Genomic DNA, 17,479 nt, shown 5'->3' with positions numbered 1-17,479 from the left:
CTTTTCTCTGGTCAGCTGTGTAGTAAGTGGGAAGGGAGGGGCTATCAGAGGCAGTGAAGGGAGGAGCCTTTGGGTTTATAAGTTCCAAAAAGGCCACTCAACTCCCAGAGCTGGATCCTTGAAAATCTACTTTATCAGCTGCTGTGGTTGCCACCATTCTCAGGACCCTCGCCATGAAAGCCCTTCTGCTGCTCACCCTGTCTGCTCTGCTCTGCTGGGTCTCAGGTGAGCACCTGGGGGCCCCAAGGACCTGGTTTGCCTGGTCAGGACCTTTACACCCTGCTCTAGCCACTTCCCTGCCCTACCCACCACTCGGGATCCCAACACCCCCAGCCCCAACTGGCTCAGCTCTCCTGTGCCACCAAGACCAGGCTTCCCTATGACAGCCTCCTTGCTCTGTTTCTCAAAGTGCCAGGTCTCCATCCATCCTCCCCACCTCCAAGACAGACCCATTTCTCTCACCTGCCAGGGCTCTGGGTCCCCTGTTCCCCACTCCAAGGTGTCCCCTCTTTGGAAACTCTGGTATCCAGTTCCCCAATCAGCCCCACTTCAATATGCAGCTCTCCAGAATCTAGCTTACCTGTCTTCTCCTCTATCTGCTGTGCTCAGTAAGGTGTCCTCTCAAAGACCTAGGCATCCAGTCCCAGGCTCCTTTTGTAGCCCACCCTCCCCATCTACTCTATCAGGGACTCAGATGTTCAGTCCCTCAGCCATGGCCTTTCCTAGATACCCCCTACTCCCCTCCTGGGTTGCATACCCACTCCCCTACCAGGGATACAAGCTTTCTAGATGGTTGCAGTGACATCTAAGAGCCTCCATGGAGATAGAGCATTTTCGTGAACCTTCTGAAGAGGGGACACCTGGGCCACTCACCTCCAGGGTGAGGTGGATTTCACTGAGGTGCACTTACCAGGCTCCTCCACCCTTGGACCCTGCGTCACCAAACTTGCCTGCCCAAACCTTGAATTAACTGAAGCAGGAACTTTGGGGTGCCGCCTTCTGTATCCACCCTCTCCGTTTTGATAAGGTTCTAAGATGGAATCTGGTGATCTGTCTCTCAGGTATCATTCCTTTCTGCTGAAGAGCTACTGGGGTGAGAGGATTCTATTCAGGTCTGGTTCCTCTTCCCACACTCTTGCCGGCTCCAGGAGGTGAAGAGTAAATTGTAAATTGCTAAAGCTGGCCACAAATGGCTTTCTCGCCAACCTCAAGTTCCAAGATATTTCTGACAGTGTTGTAACTGTCATGATTTTCATTTTTATTATTTCTTCTTCTTTTAAGTTTCCATCTCCTCCTTCACCACCCACATTCTTTCCCCATGGTATCTTCCTCACATTCCATCTATCTCCAGCCCCATGTTTTTGTTCATAGCTCTGTCCCTCTTGACTCATCTCCAAACGGGGTGGAGTGAAGGAAGATATGTAGGGCGTGGGTCTTTCACAAAGCAACAACTCTACCCTTACCTGCCGCCTACTTTCCATTTTCCCTGCATCACTCACCTGCTCTGTGCTTACTAGACCAAACAGCCAAACAGGTTGGGGAGCACCTACGTGATGGGCTCTTCTCCACCCTCCACCCCCGCCCCCAGCTCAGCTTATCCGCAGGTAAGTCAGAGACCTCCTCAGCCTGACTTGTGTCTTCCCAGCTGACATTCGCTGTCACTCCTGCTACAAGGTCCCTGTGCTGGGCTGTGTGGACCGGCAGTCCTGCCGCCTGGAGCCAGGACAGCAATGCCTGACAACACATGCATACCTTGGTAACATCCCCTTCCTTAGTGGGGAGAGCAGGGAGGTGGGAGACTCTATGGCCAGGATTGAGGCCCAAACGGGGCTAAGACTGAGACAGAGAAGCAGAAGATTATAGCAATGATAATATTTGGCCAAAGATGATTGTGTGCAACATTCTATGTCTTTGCATGTCTTTTTTTCAATTAGTGTTTACGACAACCCTGTGATGTGGTTGCTATTATTATATTAGAGAAAACGGCCTCAAAAAGAGACAGTAACACAACCGGGCATGGTGGCTCATGCCTGTAATCCCAGTACTTTGGGAAGCCAAAGCAGGTGGATCACTTGAGGTCAGGAGTTCAAGACCAGCCTGGCCAACATGGTGAAACCCCATTTCTACTAAAAATACAAAAATTAGCCAGGCATGGTGGTGGGTGCCTGTAATCCCAGCTACTCGGGAATCTGAGGCAGGAGAATTGCTTGAACTCGGGAGGCGGAGGTTGCAGTGAGCTGAGATGGCACCACTGCACTCCAGCCTGGGTGAGAATAAGACTCTGTCTTGAAAAAAAAAAAAAAAGAGAGAGAGAGAGAGTAACAGGTCCAAGGCCTTATGGCCAGCAAGTGATAGAACCAGGACTGGGGGAGTGGTGGGTAAGGACATGCAGGAGGAAGATCAGACTGAGAAAAGAGAAGGGGAGGGCCAGGGACAGAGTTGGGAGGGAAGGAAGCCTAGGTGGGTGGATGGGGTGGGGAGGTGGACACAGGCATGCCAGGTGCCCATCCTAGCTGATTCCCTGCCCATTGCCACTCCTAGGTAAGATGTGGGTTTTCTCCAATCTGCGCTGTGGCACACCAGAAGAGCCCTGTCAGGAGGCCTTCAACCAAACCAACCGCAAGCTGGGCCTGACATATAACACCACCTGCTGCAACAAGGACAACTGCAACAGTGCAGGCCCCCGGCCCACTCCCGCCCTGGGCCTTGTCTTCCTTACCTCCTTGGCTGGCCTTGGCCTCTGGCTGCTGCACTGAGACTCATTCCATTGGCTGCCCCTCCTCCCACCTGCCTTGGCCTGAGCCTCTCACCCTGTGTCTCCATATCCCCTGGTTTTACAGAATGGTCTCTCCCTAGCTCCCATTTCTTTAATTAAACACTGTTCCAAGAGGTCTCCTCATCCATCCTTCCCACCTCACACCCTTCACTGCTTTTTCCGGGTCCCTTCCCACTTCCTTCCAGGGCCTCCCCATTAGCTCGTAGAAGGGCTCTCCACTTTGCTTCCTACACTCTACTGTCCCCTTCTTGAGAAGAGATTGGGATCTGGGTCTGAAATGGGGCTTCTGTCTTGTCCCCAGTGAAGGCTCCCACAAGGACCTGATGACCTCGCTGTATAGGCTCCCATACGTACCCCATCCCCCATGACCTCTTTCCGTTTTGAGTAATAAATGTCTTTTTATTATCAGAAGACCTAAGGGTCAGGTCACCTCCCAGGAAATAATACTCTCAATCTCCCACCCTTACACAGGAATCCTTCAGGGAGGTTCCCTGAGAGGCTGGGCTAGGGAAAATGGAGAAACAGGTTTTTCAGGTCTTCATCCTCTCTTCCAGTGTCTCCAGGTGGCACACAACAACTCATATCCCAAATTTAGGCCACACCCCTGATGTATTGCCAAGAAGAAGGTGCAGCCTGGCTTGAGGGCTCTCCAGAAAGGATAGGAGAGGCACATGGGGATGGAGCCGGAGACCCTGTTTCTTCAGTTTCTCTCAGGTTAGAGTCAGAGGCCTCACCTGGCCTGGTTAGTAAGTAGGGCACCAAGCAGTTTTTACCGATCACAGTTTTTACATTTCTTTTCTCAATTCAAAATAGTCTTATTGGGAGCCAAGTTGCAAATGGGAGAAAGGGGAGCAAACCCAGACTCAGGCTCACAAAACCCTGGCAACCCCACTCAGTGAATCTCATTGCTAAGGAAGATTCAACCGGCCGGGTGCGGTGGCTCAAGCCTGTAATCCCAGCACTTTGGGAGGCCGAGACGGGCGGATCACAAGGTCAGGAGTTCGAGACCATCCTGGCTAACACGGTGAAACCCTGTCTCTACTAAAAAATACAAAAAGCTAGCCGGGCGAGGTGGCTGGCGCCTGTAGTCCCAGCTACTTGGGAGGCTGAGGCAGGAGAATGGCATAAACCCGGGAGGCGGAGCTTGCAGTGAGCTGAGATCCGCCACTGACCTCCAGCCTGGGCGACAGAGCCAGACTCCCTCTCAAAAAAAAAAAAAAAAAAGATTCAACCTAGCAACAGGATCCAGGAGCCACAGAAGGCAGAGAAGCCATTGTCCTTTGGGGTTTAGTTGGTTAAGGAGTGCACCACTGTAATTAAGCCCGCTGTTGCTTGGTAACCCCCAAACTAGAACCTGGATGCCCCATATTACCCTTTAAGTCCTCCCATCAACCAAAGATAGCTGCAATTTTCCAGTCAGCTGTAGAGTGGTGCATAGATTTTAATGACTCACAGAAGGATGCCTGTCTTCTCACACTAGATGTTCGGATGTCCCTTGTTCCCTTGCTCCCTTGCTCCTTTCTCTACTCCTACTCCCACTACCCGCTCCACAGTCCTGGTAAGAGACAGGTCAGGGCGGTAGCTGCTGCAGCCAAAATGCATGCAGGGGCCACGGGGCTTGCCACGGCGCTGTTGCACAGGTCTCCCAGGTAGCAGTTCCTGTGGGCTGGATAAGTCACGTCTCCCACCGACTCTGTCTCCACTTGATTGCAATGGTGGGCTGCGACGCAGGCTGGATGTTGGTGAATCAAGGTCACTGGGGCTGAGAGAGAGAATGAAACTGGGGTGTTGGACTCCTGGCTTCAGGACTTGCCTTCTGGGGCAGAGCAGATGTGATTTCAAGGAGCCCAAAGGGATTTTCAGCCCCCTCAAAAAACACCTCCCTGAAACCAAGTGATCAAAGTTAATGCATTGACATTGTAAACTCCTGATGTGATGCAGTGAGAAGGACACAACATCACTTCTGCAATATTCTTGCTTAAAATGCATGACCTCAATCTCATCATGGCAAATATCAGATAAATATAAATTGAGGGACATTCTATAAAATAATTTTTAGTATATCAAGTATATGTAAATTTTTTTTTTTTTTTTTTTGAGATGGAGTTTCACTCTTGTTGCCCAGTTGGAGTGCAATGGTGCAATCTCAGCTCACCGCAACCTCCAACTCTTGGGTTCAAGCAATTATCCTGCCTCAGGTTCCTGAGTAGCTGGGATTACAGGCATGCACCACCACACCTGGCTAATTTTGTATTTTTAGTAGAGACAGGGTTTTTCCATGTTGGTCAGGCTGGTCTCAAACTCCGGACCTCAGGTTATCCACCTGCCTTGGCCTCCCAAAGTGCTGGGATTACAGGCGTGAGCCACTGCATCCGGCATGTAAATTTTTTTAAAAATCTAAAAATGATTTTATTTATTTTTAGAGAAAAGGTCTTGCTCTGTCACTCAGGCTGGAGTGTGGTGGTGCAATCACAGCTCACTATAGCCTCAAACTCCTGGGCTCAAGTAATCCTGTTGCCTCAGCCTCCCAGGAAGCTGAGATTACAGGTGTGTGCCACCATGCCTGGCTAATTTTTTAAAAACATTTTTTGGCCGGGTGTGGTGGCTCACGCCTGTAATCCCAGCACTTTGGGAGGCCGAGGCGGGTGGATCATGAGGTCAGGAGATCGAGACCATCCTGGCTAACACAGTGAAACCCCATCTCTACCGAAAACTCCTGACCTCAGGTGACTCTTCTGCCTGAGCCTCCCAAAGTGCTGGGATTACAAGTGTGAGCCACTGAGCCCAGCCTAAAAATGATTTTTGTTTATTTTTCTTTGAGACAGGGTCTCATTTTGTTCCCCAGGCTGGAGTATAGTGGCATGATCATGGCTCATTGTAGCTTCAACCTCCCAGGCTCAAGCAATCTTCCCTCTTCAGCCCCCTGAGTATCTAGGATTACAAGCATGTGCCACCACGCCCAGCTAATTTTTTAATCTTTTTTTTTTTTTTCTTTTTTTTTGTAGAGACAGGGTCTCCCTATGTTGCTCAGACTGGTCTCAACTCCTGGGCTCAAGTGGTCCTCCCACCTTGGCCTCCTGAAGTGCTGGGATTACAGGTGTGAGTCACTGCACTGGCCCTAAAAGTGATTTTGTAAACTCTAGGTACAAAATACTTTATCAGGGCTCTTCAAATATGTCAGGGTCATGAAAGACAAAAACAGAACTGGCACAGATCAGAGGAGACAAAGAAGACACGAGAGCTAAATGCAACGTAGGATCCTGCTAAATCAAATAAAGTCTGTAGATTAGTTAGTAGTATTATATCAACATTATTTTGTGATTTTGATAATTGTACCATGGTTATGTAAGATGTCAGCATTAGGAAAAGTTGAGTATTTCTGCAACTTTTCTGTCAATCCAAAATTACGTTAAAATTAAATATTAAGAACATGTACACACACACAGACACAGACACACAGACACACACACACACCCCCCTCCCTGGTCCTTGACTAATGCCATTTGAAGTTTGGTTTTAACTTTGGCCTTTCAGGGCCAGAGCTCTTCACCTGTGAGCTGATGGGCCTATGAGATTCTTTTGGGAGAGTAAGGAGGTGGGGAGGTGGGGGCACAAGGACTGTGGGCCTCTCAGGGGCCCTGTGCCAGCAGCCAGAAGGGGTACAGACTGCTCTCCTCTGACAGCCGCACCATCTGCCCAGAGCCAGACTGAGCCTGGAGGGTTCTGGAAGCCAGAAGGATTGACGTTGGGCTGGAGGCAGGGAAAGGCTGTGAGAAGAGGGAGAAACGGAGGACTCACGGTTTCCAGGTAGCTTGATCTGTTCCAGGCCTGGCTGGGGTCTGCCCTCACCACAGGTGGTCACGGCTTCTTTGCAAGAACTGCTGGGGCTTCCACGACAGTTGTAGCACCGCATTCGGTTTCCTGGCAGGAGAAAAGAGGCGCTGGACCTGGGCCCTCGGTGGAGCTGGCTGGCAGAAGGCCTGTGTGAGAGGCTAGCTGGCTGCCTCCTTACCCAAGGCAGCCCCTAGCAGGGAGCTGAGCAAGATCCCAACAAACTGGAGTTTCATCGCAGTCTGCCCGTGTCAGGACCGCCTCTACCTCCCGCCCACCCCCCTCCCCTAGCCCGACTCTACCTGCCTTATATCCCCCTTGCCTTGAGCTTTATAGGGCTATAAAAAAAGAGGAAAGAGTCTCCCCCAGCAGGCACCAGGGGCCCCAGTGGGGACAGGGAGGGGCCCCACGGCATGCCCTCAGCATCCTCTGGAGTCCTCAAACTCCTTTATCCCCAGCAGCAGTCCTGAAACTGGGGACCAAGAAGAACCCCTGGGGATCCCTGATACCCTTTCACAGGGTCCTTGAGGGTCTTCCTTTTGCAACTATCTGTGTAAGATCAGATTTTCTTCATATACTGGACTTCAATGAAAACAACATATCCCAACAGACTGAATGCAGAAGCAGATAGGAAAACCCAGGCATCTCCCACGAAGCCTGACATTAGATTCACAAAAATGTAAAGCAATGCTCAGCTTCTCACTGTGCTGTGGGGAAATAATAGTTATTTTTCACAAAACCATATTTTGTTAGCATGCAATAATTTATTATTTTTATTGTTTAAATAAATCAATACCTACTTTAAATGATCTGTTTTAATTTTTAATATAGTAAATATTGATATAACCTCATAAAGAAAAGCTCTTCAGAGTCTTAAGCAACTTTGAAAAGTGTAAAGAGGTCCTGAGATCAATGTTTTTTAAAAGAGCTGCTCTCCTGGGCACCTGTGTCTCCCGTATCTTCACTCCCTGTTCCTAGTCTTACTCCTCCTGGTACATGCTGGCTCTGATTCCCCAGATGGGCCTTCCTCCTTCCCAATTTCTTCAACCCCAGTCTTCCAGGTTCTATCACCACCCCCCTACCCCAAATTCTATCCATGCCTTCCTTTGTAGTGATTTCTCCCCAGTGCAAGCTCATCCGGCTGGCCCTCCAGCCCCACCCATGATTATTTCTTTTTTTTTTTTTTTTGAGACGGAGTCTCGCTCTGTCGCCCAGGCTGGAGCGCAGTGGCCGGATCTCAACTCACTGCAAGCTCCGCCTCCCGAGTTTACGCCATTCTCCTGCCTCAGCCTCCCGAGTAGCTGGGACTACAGGCGCCCACCACCTCGCCCGGCTAGTTTTTTGTGTTTTTTTAGTAGAGATGGGGTTTCACCGTGTTAGCCAGGATGGTCTCGATCTCCTGACCTCGTGATCCGCCCGTCTCAGCCTCCCAAAGTGCTGGGATTACAGGCTTGAGCCACCGCGCCCGGCCCCCATGATTATTTCTTTCCTCCAAGGTAGTAAAGCTGTCAAGGATAATTATGGGGTAGGAATGTTGAAGCTTGGGGGAATCAAAGGGATCTGAAGCTGGGTGGGGTCCGCCCTTATACAGCTGGGCTTTGTGTGTGCGTGTGGGTGGGTGTGGGGGGGGTATTGTTGATTCTAAACTCAAACAGATCCATGCCAGGGTTGTTTAGGAGGGTGACCTTGAAGGACATGAAAGCACTGAGGGGGAAAGACAGAGAAAACAAAGACGGAGAGAAGCTAAGAGAGCCAGGGAGCAGCTTGAGACATGGGGAGGGAGGGAGAGGAGTAGGAGGGAAGGCGACAGACACAACTCAGGAGCAGAAGAGGAAGCTAAGTTACAGAGACAACACGCTGAGAGAGCAGAGGAGATCCTCCAGGCAAGGGCAGACTCCTAGCAGGGGCAGGCTGGGGGCCCCCACTGCCTTTGGGTCAGGCTGGTGAATCTGGTCACGGTTCCGCCCCCCAGATTCACTCCCTAGGTGTGTTTGTTTACTGGTTCCTCCCTGTCTTGCTCAAATGTTCCAACTTTACAAATCCCGGGATCTCAGGACGCACATCACCTCTCCCCAATTCCTGACCCTGCCTTTGGCCATGGGCACCTCCAGCATCTTCCTCTGTGTCCTGTTCCTCTGTGGTGCACTGGGTAAGGGTGAACTGGGGAACCTTCAGCGGTCAGGGGGCTGGGGGCGGGGACAAGGGCATGTGGAGGAACCTGAGGGCTGGGGAGGAGAGGGGTGGGAGTGCTGGAAGAGGCCAAGAAGAGAGCTGGGGGAGTGGGGGACTTCAGGGAGACCAGCCACTGGGAAGGCCAGCCTGATGAGGTGGGAAAGGAAGAGTTTAATTTCAAAAGCATTTGAGAATAACTGTCTCCTCCTTGCTGCATCTTTGACCCACCCGTGTCTCCCCTATCCCTTATTTCACCTCTTGCTTCTGTGCTGGGCCCTTTGGTCAATGTCAATTTCTATTTTCCTATCTGTCTCTGCTGCCATTTACTTAACTTTTTCACTGACTGCTTCTACTTCCCTGCTGCTGGGTCTGGCTTTTTGTCTCACTCTTTTTATGTTGGCGTCTGATTCTCATGGCTTCTGTTCATGTCTGCTCATCTCTCAATCCCTATACTGCTCTTGCTTCCATCTCTGTTTCTTTTCCTGCATGGTCTCCCCTCCCTTCTCTGTGTCTCTCTTTTTTTTTTTTTTTTTTTTGAGACGGAGTCTTGTTCTGTCACCCAGGCTGGAGTGCAGTGGCATGATCTCGGCTCACTGCAACCTCAGTTACCCGGGTTCAAGCGATTATCCTGCCTCAGCCTAGCGAGTAGCTGGGACTAGAGGCACGTGCCACCATGCCTGGTTAATTTTTTGTATTTTTAGTTTCACCATGTTAACCAGGATGGTCTTGATCTTCTGACCTCATGATCCGCCCACCTCGGCCTCCCAAAGTGCTGGGATTACAGGCGTGAGCCACTGCGCCCGGTCACTTTTTCTACTTCTGTCTGCTTTCCTCCCTTGTTCCACAGCTTTCCTCTCTCTGCTTTGTGTGTCACCTCTCTCTGAGATCCCTCTCCGGATCTAGCCTCTGCCTGCCCCACAGGGAGGGTTTGCCTCTCCTGCTCTCCTAATCTCTGCTGCCTCAACAGATCTCACCATGTCCCCTGCCCGGGGAAGGCTCCGCTGTTACACCTGCAGCTTGGCCAAACCCTGCTACCCTGTTCCCACCAAGTGTCAGGACGATGAAGCTTGCAGCATAAGTACTGGCACCTCAGGTAGGACTCTGGTCCAATGGCCCTTCACCAGGCAGCTTCCTACCTCCATCCATCCCGCCTTTCCTGCGGCCCCCGCCTCAGCATGCCTCCTTCATCCCACAGATCAGAGTGAGATCATCGAGCGAAAAGGCTGCCTCCCAAGGGCCCAGTGCCCTCTGCCGAGCCATGCCACCTACTGGCTGCGCTCCTACATTCTGTGGCACCACTGCTGCTACCAGGACCTGTGCAACATGGCCGCTTCCCCACAGCAGCTCACCAGCCTCCTTGCCTCCCTGCCCCTCCTCGTGGCCAGCTTCGCCAGGAGAGGACACCTCCTTCACTAGCTTCTGTGGATCTGCAGCCCCCAACCCAGGATTCCGCTGCCATCACCACGGCCCTGGAAACACCTGCACAGACACTTTGAGACATGCCCGACAACCTAATTTTGTACAGAGACCCCAGATCTCTCAGGAGACCCCCTCACAGACCCCTCACAAGGCCTGGGGAGGCACCTGCCCACAGTCCAACCTCATAAAGAACACCTATTCTGTGTCTTTTGTCTTTTCTAGATGCCCATTGCTGATGCCCCCTGTCAGCCCAGGTCACTGGCAAGGCAGGCATTTTGATGACACTGTGGATCTCAGGCAAGGGGATCAAAGCGGCATCAGGTATGGTAAGGAGGAGAGTCTTGGTAGGAAAGACTAATGTGGTAGGTTGGGAACTCAGGATGGAGGGCTTGGGGGACTATGAAGAGTACCTTTAATAAAAGGTCTATCTAGGAGTACAGTAATACTGCAGATACTGCAGTGTGTGTGTGTGTGTGTGTGTGTGTGTGTGTGAGCTCTAAGAGTGAACTATAGCTGCTTGGTGGGTTGGGCTGGAGCTGGAACATGGACCACAGCACTCCCCTCATTCTCCATCTGTGTCATATGCTTCCTTTATCCTGCCAATGGCTTAGTTTAAGCCCCTGCAGCCTGAAGGCATTAGGTGAGACTTCTGAGAAAGCTTTTCTCCAGTAAGGCCCAAGCTTGAGCAGAGACACAAAAGGGGACCCAGTGGAGCTGCTTGTGAGGGTGTGGCTGGAGCTCAGCTCATTTCTGCTTGAGACTGAGGAATGGCCAAGTTGGGAGCATCAATACCCTCCCTCGCTTCACCAGCCCAGACTCGCCCATGATTCACAAACATCCCAGCATGGCCCCGGCCCAATAAATAATACACCCCCACTGGGCCTGCCAGCCCAAGTAGACACTCCCTCTGCCCCCGGGAAATAGGGTGTGACCCCAGGGCAGTAGGGAGGAAGTGCCAGAGTGGCGATAGCTGCTCACATGCTCTAAATGCCCGGGTAGAGCGCCACAGGGAAGAGTGTGTGCCTAGGATAAGGAAGGATAAGGAGGGGCCCCGGGTTGGAGCCGAGCACAGGCATCTCTATCCTACTCAGTTCCCTCCCCTTGCATGTGAGGAAGTCTGGGGTTGATTAAAGGTGCTTGTTCCCTCTCTTCTTTGTGAGGATGACACACTGGGTAGTGGGGGTCTGGCTTAATTTAGAGATGGGTTGAGTCCATTTTCTCTGTCACTCCATCCTCCCACTTTGTGCTTCTATTTTTTTCTCTCTGTCCATCTCTCTCTTGAGCAATGGTGGGGGATTCCCCACCATTGCTCAAGTCTCCAGATTCCTGTCTCCTCCCTGCTCACACCCATCCTCCTTGCCCCCACCAGCAACCTCAGGCTCCCCTCAACCCCACAGTACTACGGGCTCAGGGTCATCCCTCCACTGGCTGCTACAAGACAGGAGACCAAACCTTTTTGTAGGTGACATCACAGAATAATGCTCCTCCTTTCCTTCAGTCCCCCACCCCTCCCCATACACAGCTTGGTGGCTGCTGGACGCCAGCTGGACGGTGAAGTCGAACTTGCAGTCCCGCCCCCCTTGCCAAGGTTGTCGAGGAATACTCCAGGTACTAGATGGCCAGTGAAACAGCAGGTCACACTTCCCAGCAGATGTCACCAAAATCACCTGGTCTTGTGGGCAGGTGGGCTGTGGGATTTTCCAGAGAGACGGATTAAGGATACCTCTACTTTTCATGTCCTCAGGAACAAGGGCCCCTCCCCAACCCAACCCGTGTTGCCTCTCCCATCCCCAGTCCCCCGGGATTTAAGCCTCTGTTCCCTAGCTGTTCCTCACCCGAGACGGGCCAAATGGATGTTCTCATAGACCTGGATTTCGGGTTTGAACTGAGGAATCGAGGCAGCTGGGGAGAAGGAGCCATCAGGGATACAGAAGAGAAGTCAGCAGACAACTTAGAGCTGAGTTCCTTGCCCCTCCCCTAGAGGAGGTGGAGTACAGAGGCAGGGTGCGAGCCTAGCCCTTTGCCTCCCACCCACGTGCCCTCTTCTTCCCCCTGGGAGGGAGGGACTCACCTCTGCCTGGAGCCCCACAGATCCTCTGCCTCCAGAGCACAATGCTGAGGGCCAGGATGATGACTCCCTGGCCTATTGTGAGCAGCAGCATCAGAATCCAAGGCATGTCCCAGCCCATGGAAGGGGCACAGAGGGCAGGAGAAGCATCCATGGAGGCTGTAGTAAGAGCCAGACCAGAGGGATGGGAAGGAGGCAGTGAGGGGGCCTGTCCCTGTGCCCCAAAGAGAGGCCTCCCCTCCACAGTCTGGTGGGCTCTTCCAACAGAAGACTTTGTAAGTTTCCCTGCCCCCAATATCCTCCACCCTACTCTGCCCCTTTCCAGGCCTCTCACCCTGACCTATAAACAGAGGACGGCGGCCAGTCACAGTGGCTCACACCTGTAATCCCAGCACTTTAGGAGGCCAAGGCAAGCAGACCACTTGAGGTCAGGAGTTCAAGGCCAGCCTGGTCAACATGATGAAACCCCATCTCTACTAAAAATATAAAAATTGGGGCCACACGCAGTGGCTCACACCTGTAATCCCAGCACTTTGGGAGGCCGAGATGGGTGGATCACCTGAGGTCAAAAGGTCGAGACTAGCCTGACCAACATGGTGAAACTCCATCTCTACTAAAAACACAAAAAAGAGACCGGGCGCTGTGGCTCACGCCTGTAATCCCAGCACTTTGGGAGGCCAAGGCGGGCGGATCACATGTCAGATCAAGACCATCCTGGCCAACATGGTGAAACCCTGGCTCTACTAAGAATACAAAAATTAGCTGGACATGGTGGCGTATGCCTGTAATTGTAGCTGCTCGGGAGGCTGAGGCAGGAGAATCACTTGAACCAGGGAGTCAGAGGTTGCAGTGAGCTAGAATTGTGCCACTCCACTCCAGCCTGGTGACAGAGAGAGACTCAGTCTCAAAACACACACACACACACAACACACACACACACATACAAAAGTTAGCTGGACATGGTGGCAGGCACCTGTAGTCCCAGCTACTCAGGAGGCTGAGATGGGAGAACAGCTTGAACCCAGGAGGCAGAGGTTGCAGTAAGCCAAGATCGCGCCACTGCATTCCAGCCTGGGCAACAGAACAAGACTCCATCTCAAAAAAAAAAAAAGGCCAAGCATGGTGGCTCACACCTGTAATCCTAACACTTTGGGAGACCAAGGCGGGCAGATCATGAGGTCAAGAGATCAAGACAATCCTGGCCAACATGGTGAAACCCTGTCTCTACTAAAAATACAATTTTTTTTTTTTTTAAGTTTTGCTCTTGTTGCCTAGGCTGGAGTGCAATGGTGTGATCTTGGCTCACTGCACCCTCCACCTCCCAGGTTCAAGTGATTCTCCTGCCTCAGCCTCCCGAGTAGCTGGGGTTACAGGCATGTGCCACCACACCTGGCTAATTTTGTATTCTTAGTAGAGATGGAGTTTCTCCATTTTGGTCAGGCTGGTCTCGAACTCCCGACTTCAAGTGATCCACCTGCTTCGGCCTCCCAAAGTGCTGGGATTACAGGCTTGAGCCACCACGCCTGGCCTAATAATAATAATAAACAAAATAAAATAAAATAAAAAATAGAGAATGGCAATGCTCCCTGCTCACACATGGGCAGCCAACTACAGAGTAGACCACCAGCTATAACCACACTTTCCCCTCACACCCTTTATAGTAATTCACCCTTTCAAGAAAAAATAGCCAGGTGCGGTGGTTCATGCCTGTAACCCCAGCACTTTGGGAGACCAAGATAGGAAGATCATTTTAGGCTAGTAGTTTGAGACCAAACTGGGCAACATAGCGAGACCCTGTCTCTACAAAAAGTTTAAGAATTAGAGCCAGGCGCGGTGGCTCACACCTATAATCTCAGTACTTTGGGAAACCAAGGTGGGCAGATCACTAGAGGTCAGGAGGTTGAGACCAGCCTGGCCAAAATGGTGAAATCTCGTCTCTACTAAAAGTACAAAAAATTATCCGTGCATGGTGGCGGGCGCCTGTAATTCCAGCTACTTGGGAGGCTGAGGTGAAAGAACATCCCTTTCCGTCTCCTCCCTCAGTTTACCTGCCAGACTAAAGCTGACCCCTTTGTTGTGAGTCATGAGGCAGCGGATGATTCTTGGTCTTCGGCTCCTGTGCTCAGAAAGCCCCTCCCCAGGACACACCAAGAGTAGGGCAGCCTCACTGCCCCAGAAGGACTGAACACGGCCCCTCACAGGACCCTTCCCTTCCTGCCAGGTCACAGCGTCCATGCGTCTGCTGGGGACCACAGAGCACAGGAGGACATTGCAGGGGGATCCATCTGCAGCCCTTGCAGATAACTGGGATCCTGTGGGGGAGAGAGGGACCCCTCAGTTCTTCACCTAAACTTCCTGGCCCACAGTAGCCCCTGGTCTGCATGCCCCCACTCACCTTTGAGCACCAAGACGTCGTACACCCTCCAGTTCTGGTAGTTGTGGTGCTGACCTAGCACAGCGCACCAGTACCGCCCGGCATCGTCCTCCTTGGATCCCTCCAGCCACAAAGAATAGTTCCCCAGCAGTCGGAGCCTGGATTCCCTTCCTGGTTTTCCAGGGTCTGGGGCTGGCCTGCCCACTTGGACTTGGGCTACCAGGGTGGTGAAGGAGCCTGCTGCAGGGCTGCGGAACCATGACAGGTGTTCGTCCCCATGTAGAGTGGGTGGTGAGGGACATGGCAGTTCCATTGCCTCCCCCAAGGCCACATAGATGGCCTGGATGTTGTCTGTGGGAAGAAGGTTGTATGAGGCCAGAGACCTCCATCAGATCAACAACCCCCCATTTGATCTTCAACCCTGACTTCTTCCCCTTCTGGGGTCCCCCAGCACGGGCCTGGCTGGTGACCACCTTTCTCAAGTGACAGCTACAAAAATAAGACAGGTGGAGAGAATAGGGTATGGGCTTTCCTTGTCTCTCCCCCAGACAGTGAGGGGGTCTGAGAGCAAGAGGGAAAGGGCTGAAAGAGTTGGCAAATGCCCACCTCTCTTCTACTCATTTCAACTTTTCTGAAAGCATTTACTCATTCTTCTTATTTTATAAAGGAAACTGCATAACCTGGATCTTCGTTGCCCCTGGGTCTTCCCTAGTGTCAGAGGCAGGAGGAGGTCAGTTGGGGTAATTCTATCTTCTTGAGTCAGATGCCTTTGCCAGGCTCCTAGGAGAAAGAGCAGCAGTCCCTCCCCAACCTTGGAAACAGCTAAGGAATCACCTACCTCTTGCCCCTTACCTGCAGCCTGGGGAGTTCCACATAGGAACAGGAGGAGGAATAAGACTGCCATGGGGAAAGCCTGCCAAGTTCTCTTGCTCCAAGACCTGGTGTTCCCAAGGAGGAAGCAGAGTCCAGATAAAGGCCCACACTTGCTGGTCTGGAGTGACAAGGGCCTCTGGAGGGGATGGGAATGCTGGGGCGATAAAGTCCAGCAGCATGTCTACTAGGGAAAAAGTGACTACCACTTTTCTGTCCTGGAGAGAAAAGGACACAGCCCAGGCCACTCTGAAGATGACCTTTTTGCTCTTCTGATTCCACATCAGCTAAGGGACTCCAGTAAAGACTTTCCATGCAAAAAACTATGCAGGGAAGTGGTCCTGCCTGTCTAGCTCCTGTCAGTCTGGAAGTACATTCTGAGGTCTCTTCCACTCCTAAGAAATGTCAGCCATGAGTTGGGTGGATCACTTGAGGTCAGGAGTTCGAGACCAGCCTGGCCAACATGGTGAAACCCTGTCTCTACAAAAAATACAAAAATTAGCTGGGCATGGTGACATATGCCTGTAATTCCAGCTACTCAGGAGGCTGAGAGGCACCAGAATCGCTTGAACCCAGGAGGCAGAGGTTGCAGTGAGCCGAGATCGTGCTACTGCACTCCAGCCTGGGAGACAGAGCGAGACAGCGAGACTTCATCTCAAAAAAAAAAAAAAGAAAAAGAAAAAAAAAGAAATGTCAGCTGTGAGTGAAGAAACTGAGTTTTCACATTGGTCCTCCACAGAACCCAGCACAAGACTATATATCCAGTCAGTGTCCAGTAAATGATTTGGAATGACTTTCCCTGTGGTTGTCTGGCATACCCCAGACCTCTCCTGAACCCCTGATGAGTATATTAAGTTATTACTCAAGGAGAAGGCTAACGGGCTGATTCATCCTTCTGAATGGCAAAAACTCCTAAGGCAGATCTCCATGCAGTTATTATAGTTTTAATGTGTAATTTATTTATTTTAAAAAATTATTTTGATGAAATATTCCATACATACCAAAAACTATGTGAAGTACAACTATATTATGGATAAATGGTGGTATATTAACACAGTAGAACACTGGACAGCAATGAGAATGAACAAACCCAGTGATTTGCAACAAGGTTGAATCTCACAACATAATGAGAGTAAAAGAAGCCTGGCCAGGCATGGTGGCTCATGTCTATAATCCTAATACTTTTGGAGGCCAAGGTGGGAGGGTCGATTGAAGCCAGAAGTTTGAGGTTGGGCAACAGAGCAAGACCCCAACACTAAAAATAAAGGCCAGACACGGTGGCTCATGCCTGTAATCCCAGCACTTTTGGAGGCTGAGGCAGGCCGATCACGAGGTCAAGAGATCGAGACTATCCTGGCCAACATGGTGAAACCCCATCTCTATTAAAAATACAAAAATTAGCTGGGTGTGGTGGCGGATGCCTATAGTCCCAGCTACTCAGGAGGCTGAGGCAGGAGAATCGATTGAACTCAGGAGGCGGAGGTTGCAGTGAGCAGAGATCATGCCACTATACTCCAGCCTGGCGACAGAGTGAGACTCCGTCTCCAAAAAAAAAAAACCCAGAAATAAATAGAATATTCCAGGCCGGACTCGGTGGCTCACGTCTGTAATCCCAGCACTTTGGGAGGCTGAGGCAGGCTGATCACCTGAGGTCGGGAGTTCAAGACCAGCCTGACCAACATGGAGAAACCCCCTCTCTACTAAAAATAAAAAAATTAGCAGAGCATGGTGGCACATGCCTGTAATCCCAGCTACTTGGGAGGCTGAGGCAGGAGAATCACTTGAACCCCAGAGGCGGAGACTGTCATAAGCCAAGATCGGGCCATTGCACTCCAGCCTGGGCAATAAGAGCAAAACTTGGTCTCAAAAAAAAAAAAAAAAAAAAAAACCAGAAAGAAATAGAATATTCCAGGCCAGGCAGTGGCTCACGCCTGTAATCCCAGCACTCTGTGAGGCTAATGCAGAAGGA

At 51.3% G+C, this 17,479-nt stretch overlaps 4 protein-coding genes across 9 annotated transcripts; 2 read left to right on the top strand and 2 right to left on the bottom strand.

Annotated features, from left to right (window-relative positions):
• The first annotated feature begins 12 nt into the window (after positions 1–12).
• LY6G6C (lymphocyte antigen 6 family member G6C) lies at positions 13–2,899 on the top strand. Its single transcript, XM_033216647.1, has 3 exons — positions 13–225; positions 1,646–1,756; positions 2,542–2,899. The coding sequence occupies exons 1-3, from the start codon at positions 174–176 to the stop codon at positions 2,754–2,756; spliced, it is 378 nt and encodes a 125-aa protein (XP_033072538.1). The 5' UTR covers positions 13–173; the 3' UTR covers positions 2,757–2,899.
• A 1,300-nt stretch (positions 2,900–4,199) lies between these two features.
• On the bottom strand, positions 4,200–6,932 carry LY6G6D (lymphocyte antigen 6 family member G6D). 2 transcript variants are annotated; one of them, XM_033216642.1, is made up of 3 exons: positions 6,789–6,932; positions 6,575–6,697; positions 4,200–4,659 (listed from the first exon to the last, which is right to left on the bottom strand). In XM_033216642.1, the coding sequence occupies exons 1-3, from the start codon at positions 6,841–6,843 to the stop codon at positions 4,253–4,255; spliced, it is 585 nt and encodes a 194-aa protein (XP_033072533.1). In that variant the 5' UTR covers positions 6,844–6,932; the 3' UTR covers positions 4,200–4,252. The 2 variants fall into 2 exon arrangements, with proteins under 2 accessions (XP_033072533.1, XP_033072534.1); XM_033216643.1 differs by having other exon boundaries at positions 4,200–4,538.
• A 1,327-nt stretch (positions 6,933–8,259) lies between these two features.
• Positions 8,260–10,195, top strand: LOC117086951 (lymphocyte antigen 6G6e-like). 2 transcript variants are annotated; one of them, XM_033216646.1, is made up of 3 exons: positions 8,260–8,756; positions 9,747–9,872; positions 9,975–10,195. In XM_033216646.1, the coding sequence occupies exons 1-3, from the start codon at positions 8,630–8,632 to the stop codon at positions 10,193–10,195; spliced, it is 474 nt and encodes a 157-aa protein (XP_033072537.1). In that variant the 5' UTR covers positions 8,260–8,629. The 2 variants fall into 2 exon arrangements, with proteins under 2 accessions (XP_033072537.1, XP_033072535.1); XM_033216644.1 differs by having other exon boundaries at positions 9,747–10,195.
• On the bottom strand, positions 10,103–15,948 carry LY6G6F (lymphocyte antigen 6 family member G6F). 4 transcript variants are annotated; one of them, XM_033216638.1, is made up of 6 exons: positions 15,493–15,948; positions 14,662–14,991; positions 14,315–14,508; positions 12,270–12,425; positions 12,034–12,100; positions 10,103–11,886 (listed from the first exon to the last, which is right to left on the bottom strand). In XM_033216638.1, the coding sequence occupies exons 1-6, from the start codon at positions 15,792–15,794 to the stop codon at positions 11,862–11,864; spliced, it is 1,074 nt and encodes a 357-aa protein (XP_033072529.1). In that variant the 5' UTR covers positions 15,795–15,948; the 3' UTR covers positions 10,103–11,861. The 4 variants fall into 4 exon arrangements, with proteins under 4 accessions (XP_033072529.1, XP_033072530.1, XP_033072531.1 ...); XM_033216639.1 differs by having other exon boundaries at positions 14,315–14,578; positions 15,493–15,928; XM_033216640.1 differs by having other exon boundaries at positions 14,315–14,578; positions 15,479–15,600.
• Positions 15,949–17,479: the final 1,531 nt, after the last annotated feature.

This window comes from Trachypithecus francoisi, unplaced genomic scaffold, assembly GCF_009764315.1.
Source record: "Trachypithecus francoisi isolate TF-2019V2 unplaced genomic scaffold, Tfra_2.0 Lachesis_group10, whole genome shotgun sequence".
In the NCBI taxonomy this organism is placed as follows: Eukaryota; Metazoa; Chordata; class Mammalia; order Primates; family Cercopithecidae; genus Trachypithecus; species Trachypithecus francoisi.
This window is presented reverse-complemented; position numbering and strand designations above follow the sequence as displayed.

Bases quoted from the DNA above. Each gene is read 5' to 3' on its own strand.
- LOC117086951 (XM_033216644.1), top strand. From the start codon at position 8,630: ATGTTCCAACTTTACAAATCCCGGGATCTCAGGACGCACATCACCTCT. The intron at 8,757-9,746 runs GTAAGGGTGAAC...CTGCCTCAACAG, and splicing joins GTTCCTCTGTGGTGCACTGG to ATCTCACCATGTCCCCTGCC.
- LY6G6F (XM_033216638.1), bottom strand. From the start codon at position 15,794: ATGTGGAATCAGAAGAGCAAAAAGGTCATCTTCAGAGTGGCCTGGGCT. The intron at 14,509-14,661 runs GTGAGTGGGGGC...TGTGGTCCCCAG, and splicing joins CGACGTCTTGGTGCTCAAAG to CAGACGCATGGACGCTGTGA. The intron at 11,887-12,033 runs GTGAGGAACAGC...AAAATCCCACAG, and splicing joins ATCCATTTGGCCCGTCTCGG to CCCACCTGCCCACAAGACCA.
- LY6G6C (XM_033216647.1), top strand. From the start codon at position 174: ATGAAAGCCCTTCTGCTGCTCACCCTGTCTGCTCTGCTCTGCTGGGTC. The intron at 226-1,645 runs GTGAGCACCTGG...GTGTCTTCCCAG, and splicing joins TCTGCTCTGCTGGGTCTCAG to CTGACATTCGCTGTCACTCC. The intron at 1,757-2,541 runs GTAACATCCCCT...TGCCACTCCTAG, and splicing joins GACAACACATGCATACCTTG to GTAAGATGTGGGTTTTCTCC.
- LY6G6D (XM_033216642.1), bottom strand. From the start codon at position 6,843: ATGAAACTCCAGTTTGTTGGGATCTTGCTCAGCTCCCTGCTAGGGGCT. The intron at 6,698-6,788 runs GTAAGGAGGCAG...TTCTCCTGCCAG, and splicing joins CCTGCTAGGGGCTGCCTTGG to GAAACCGAATGCGGTGCTAC. The intron at 4,660-6,574 runs GTGAGTCCTCCG...ACTTGGTTTCAG, and splicing joins GATCAAGCTACCTGGAAACC to GGAGGTGTTTTTTGAGGGGG.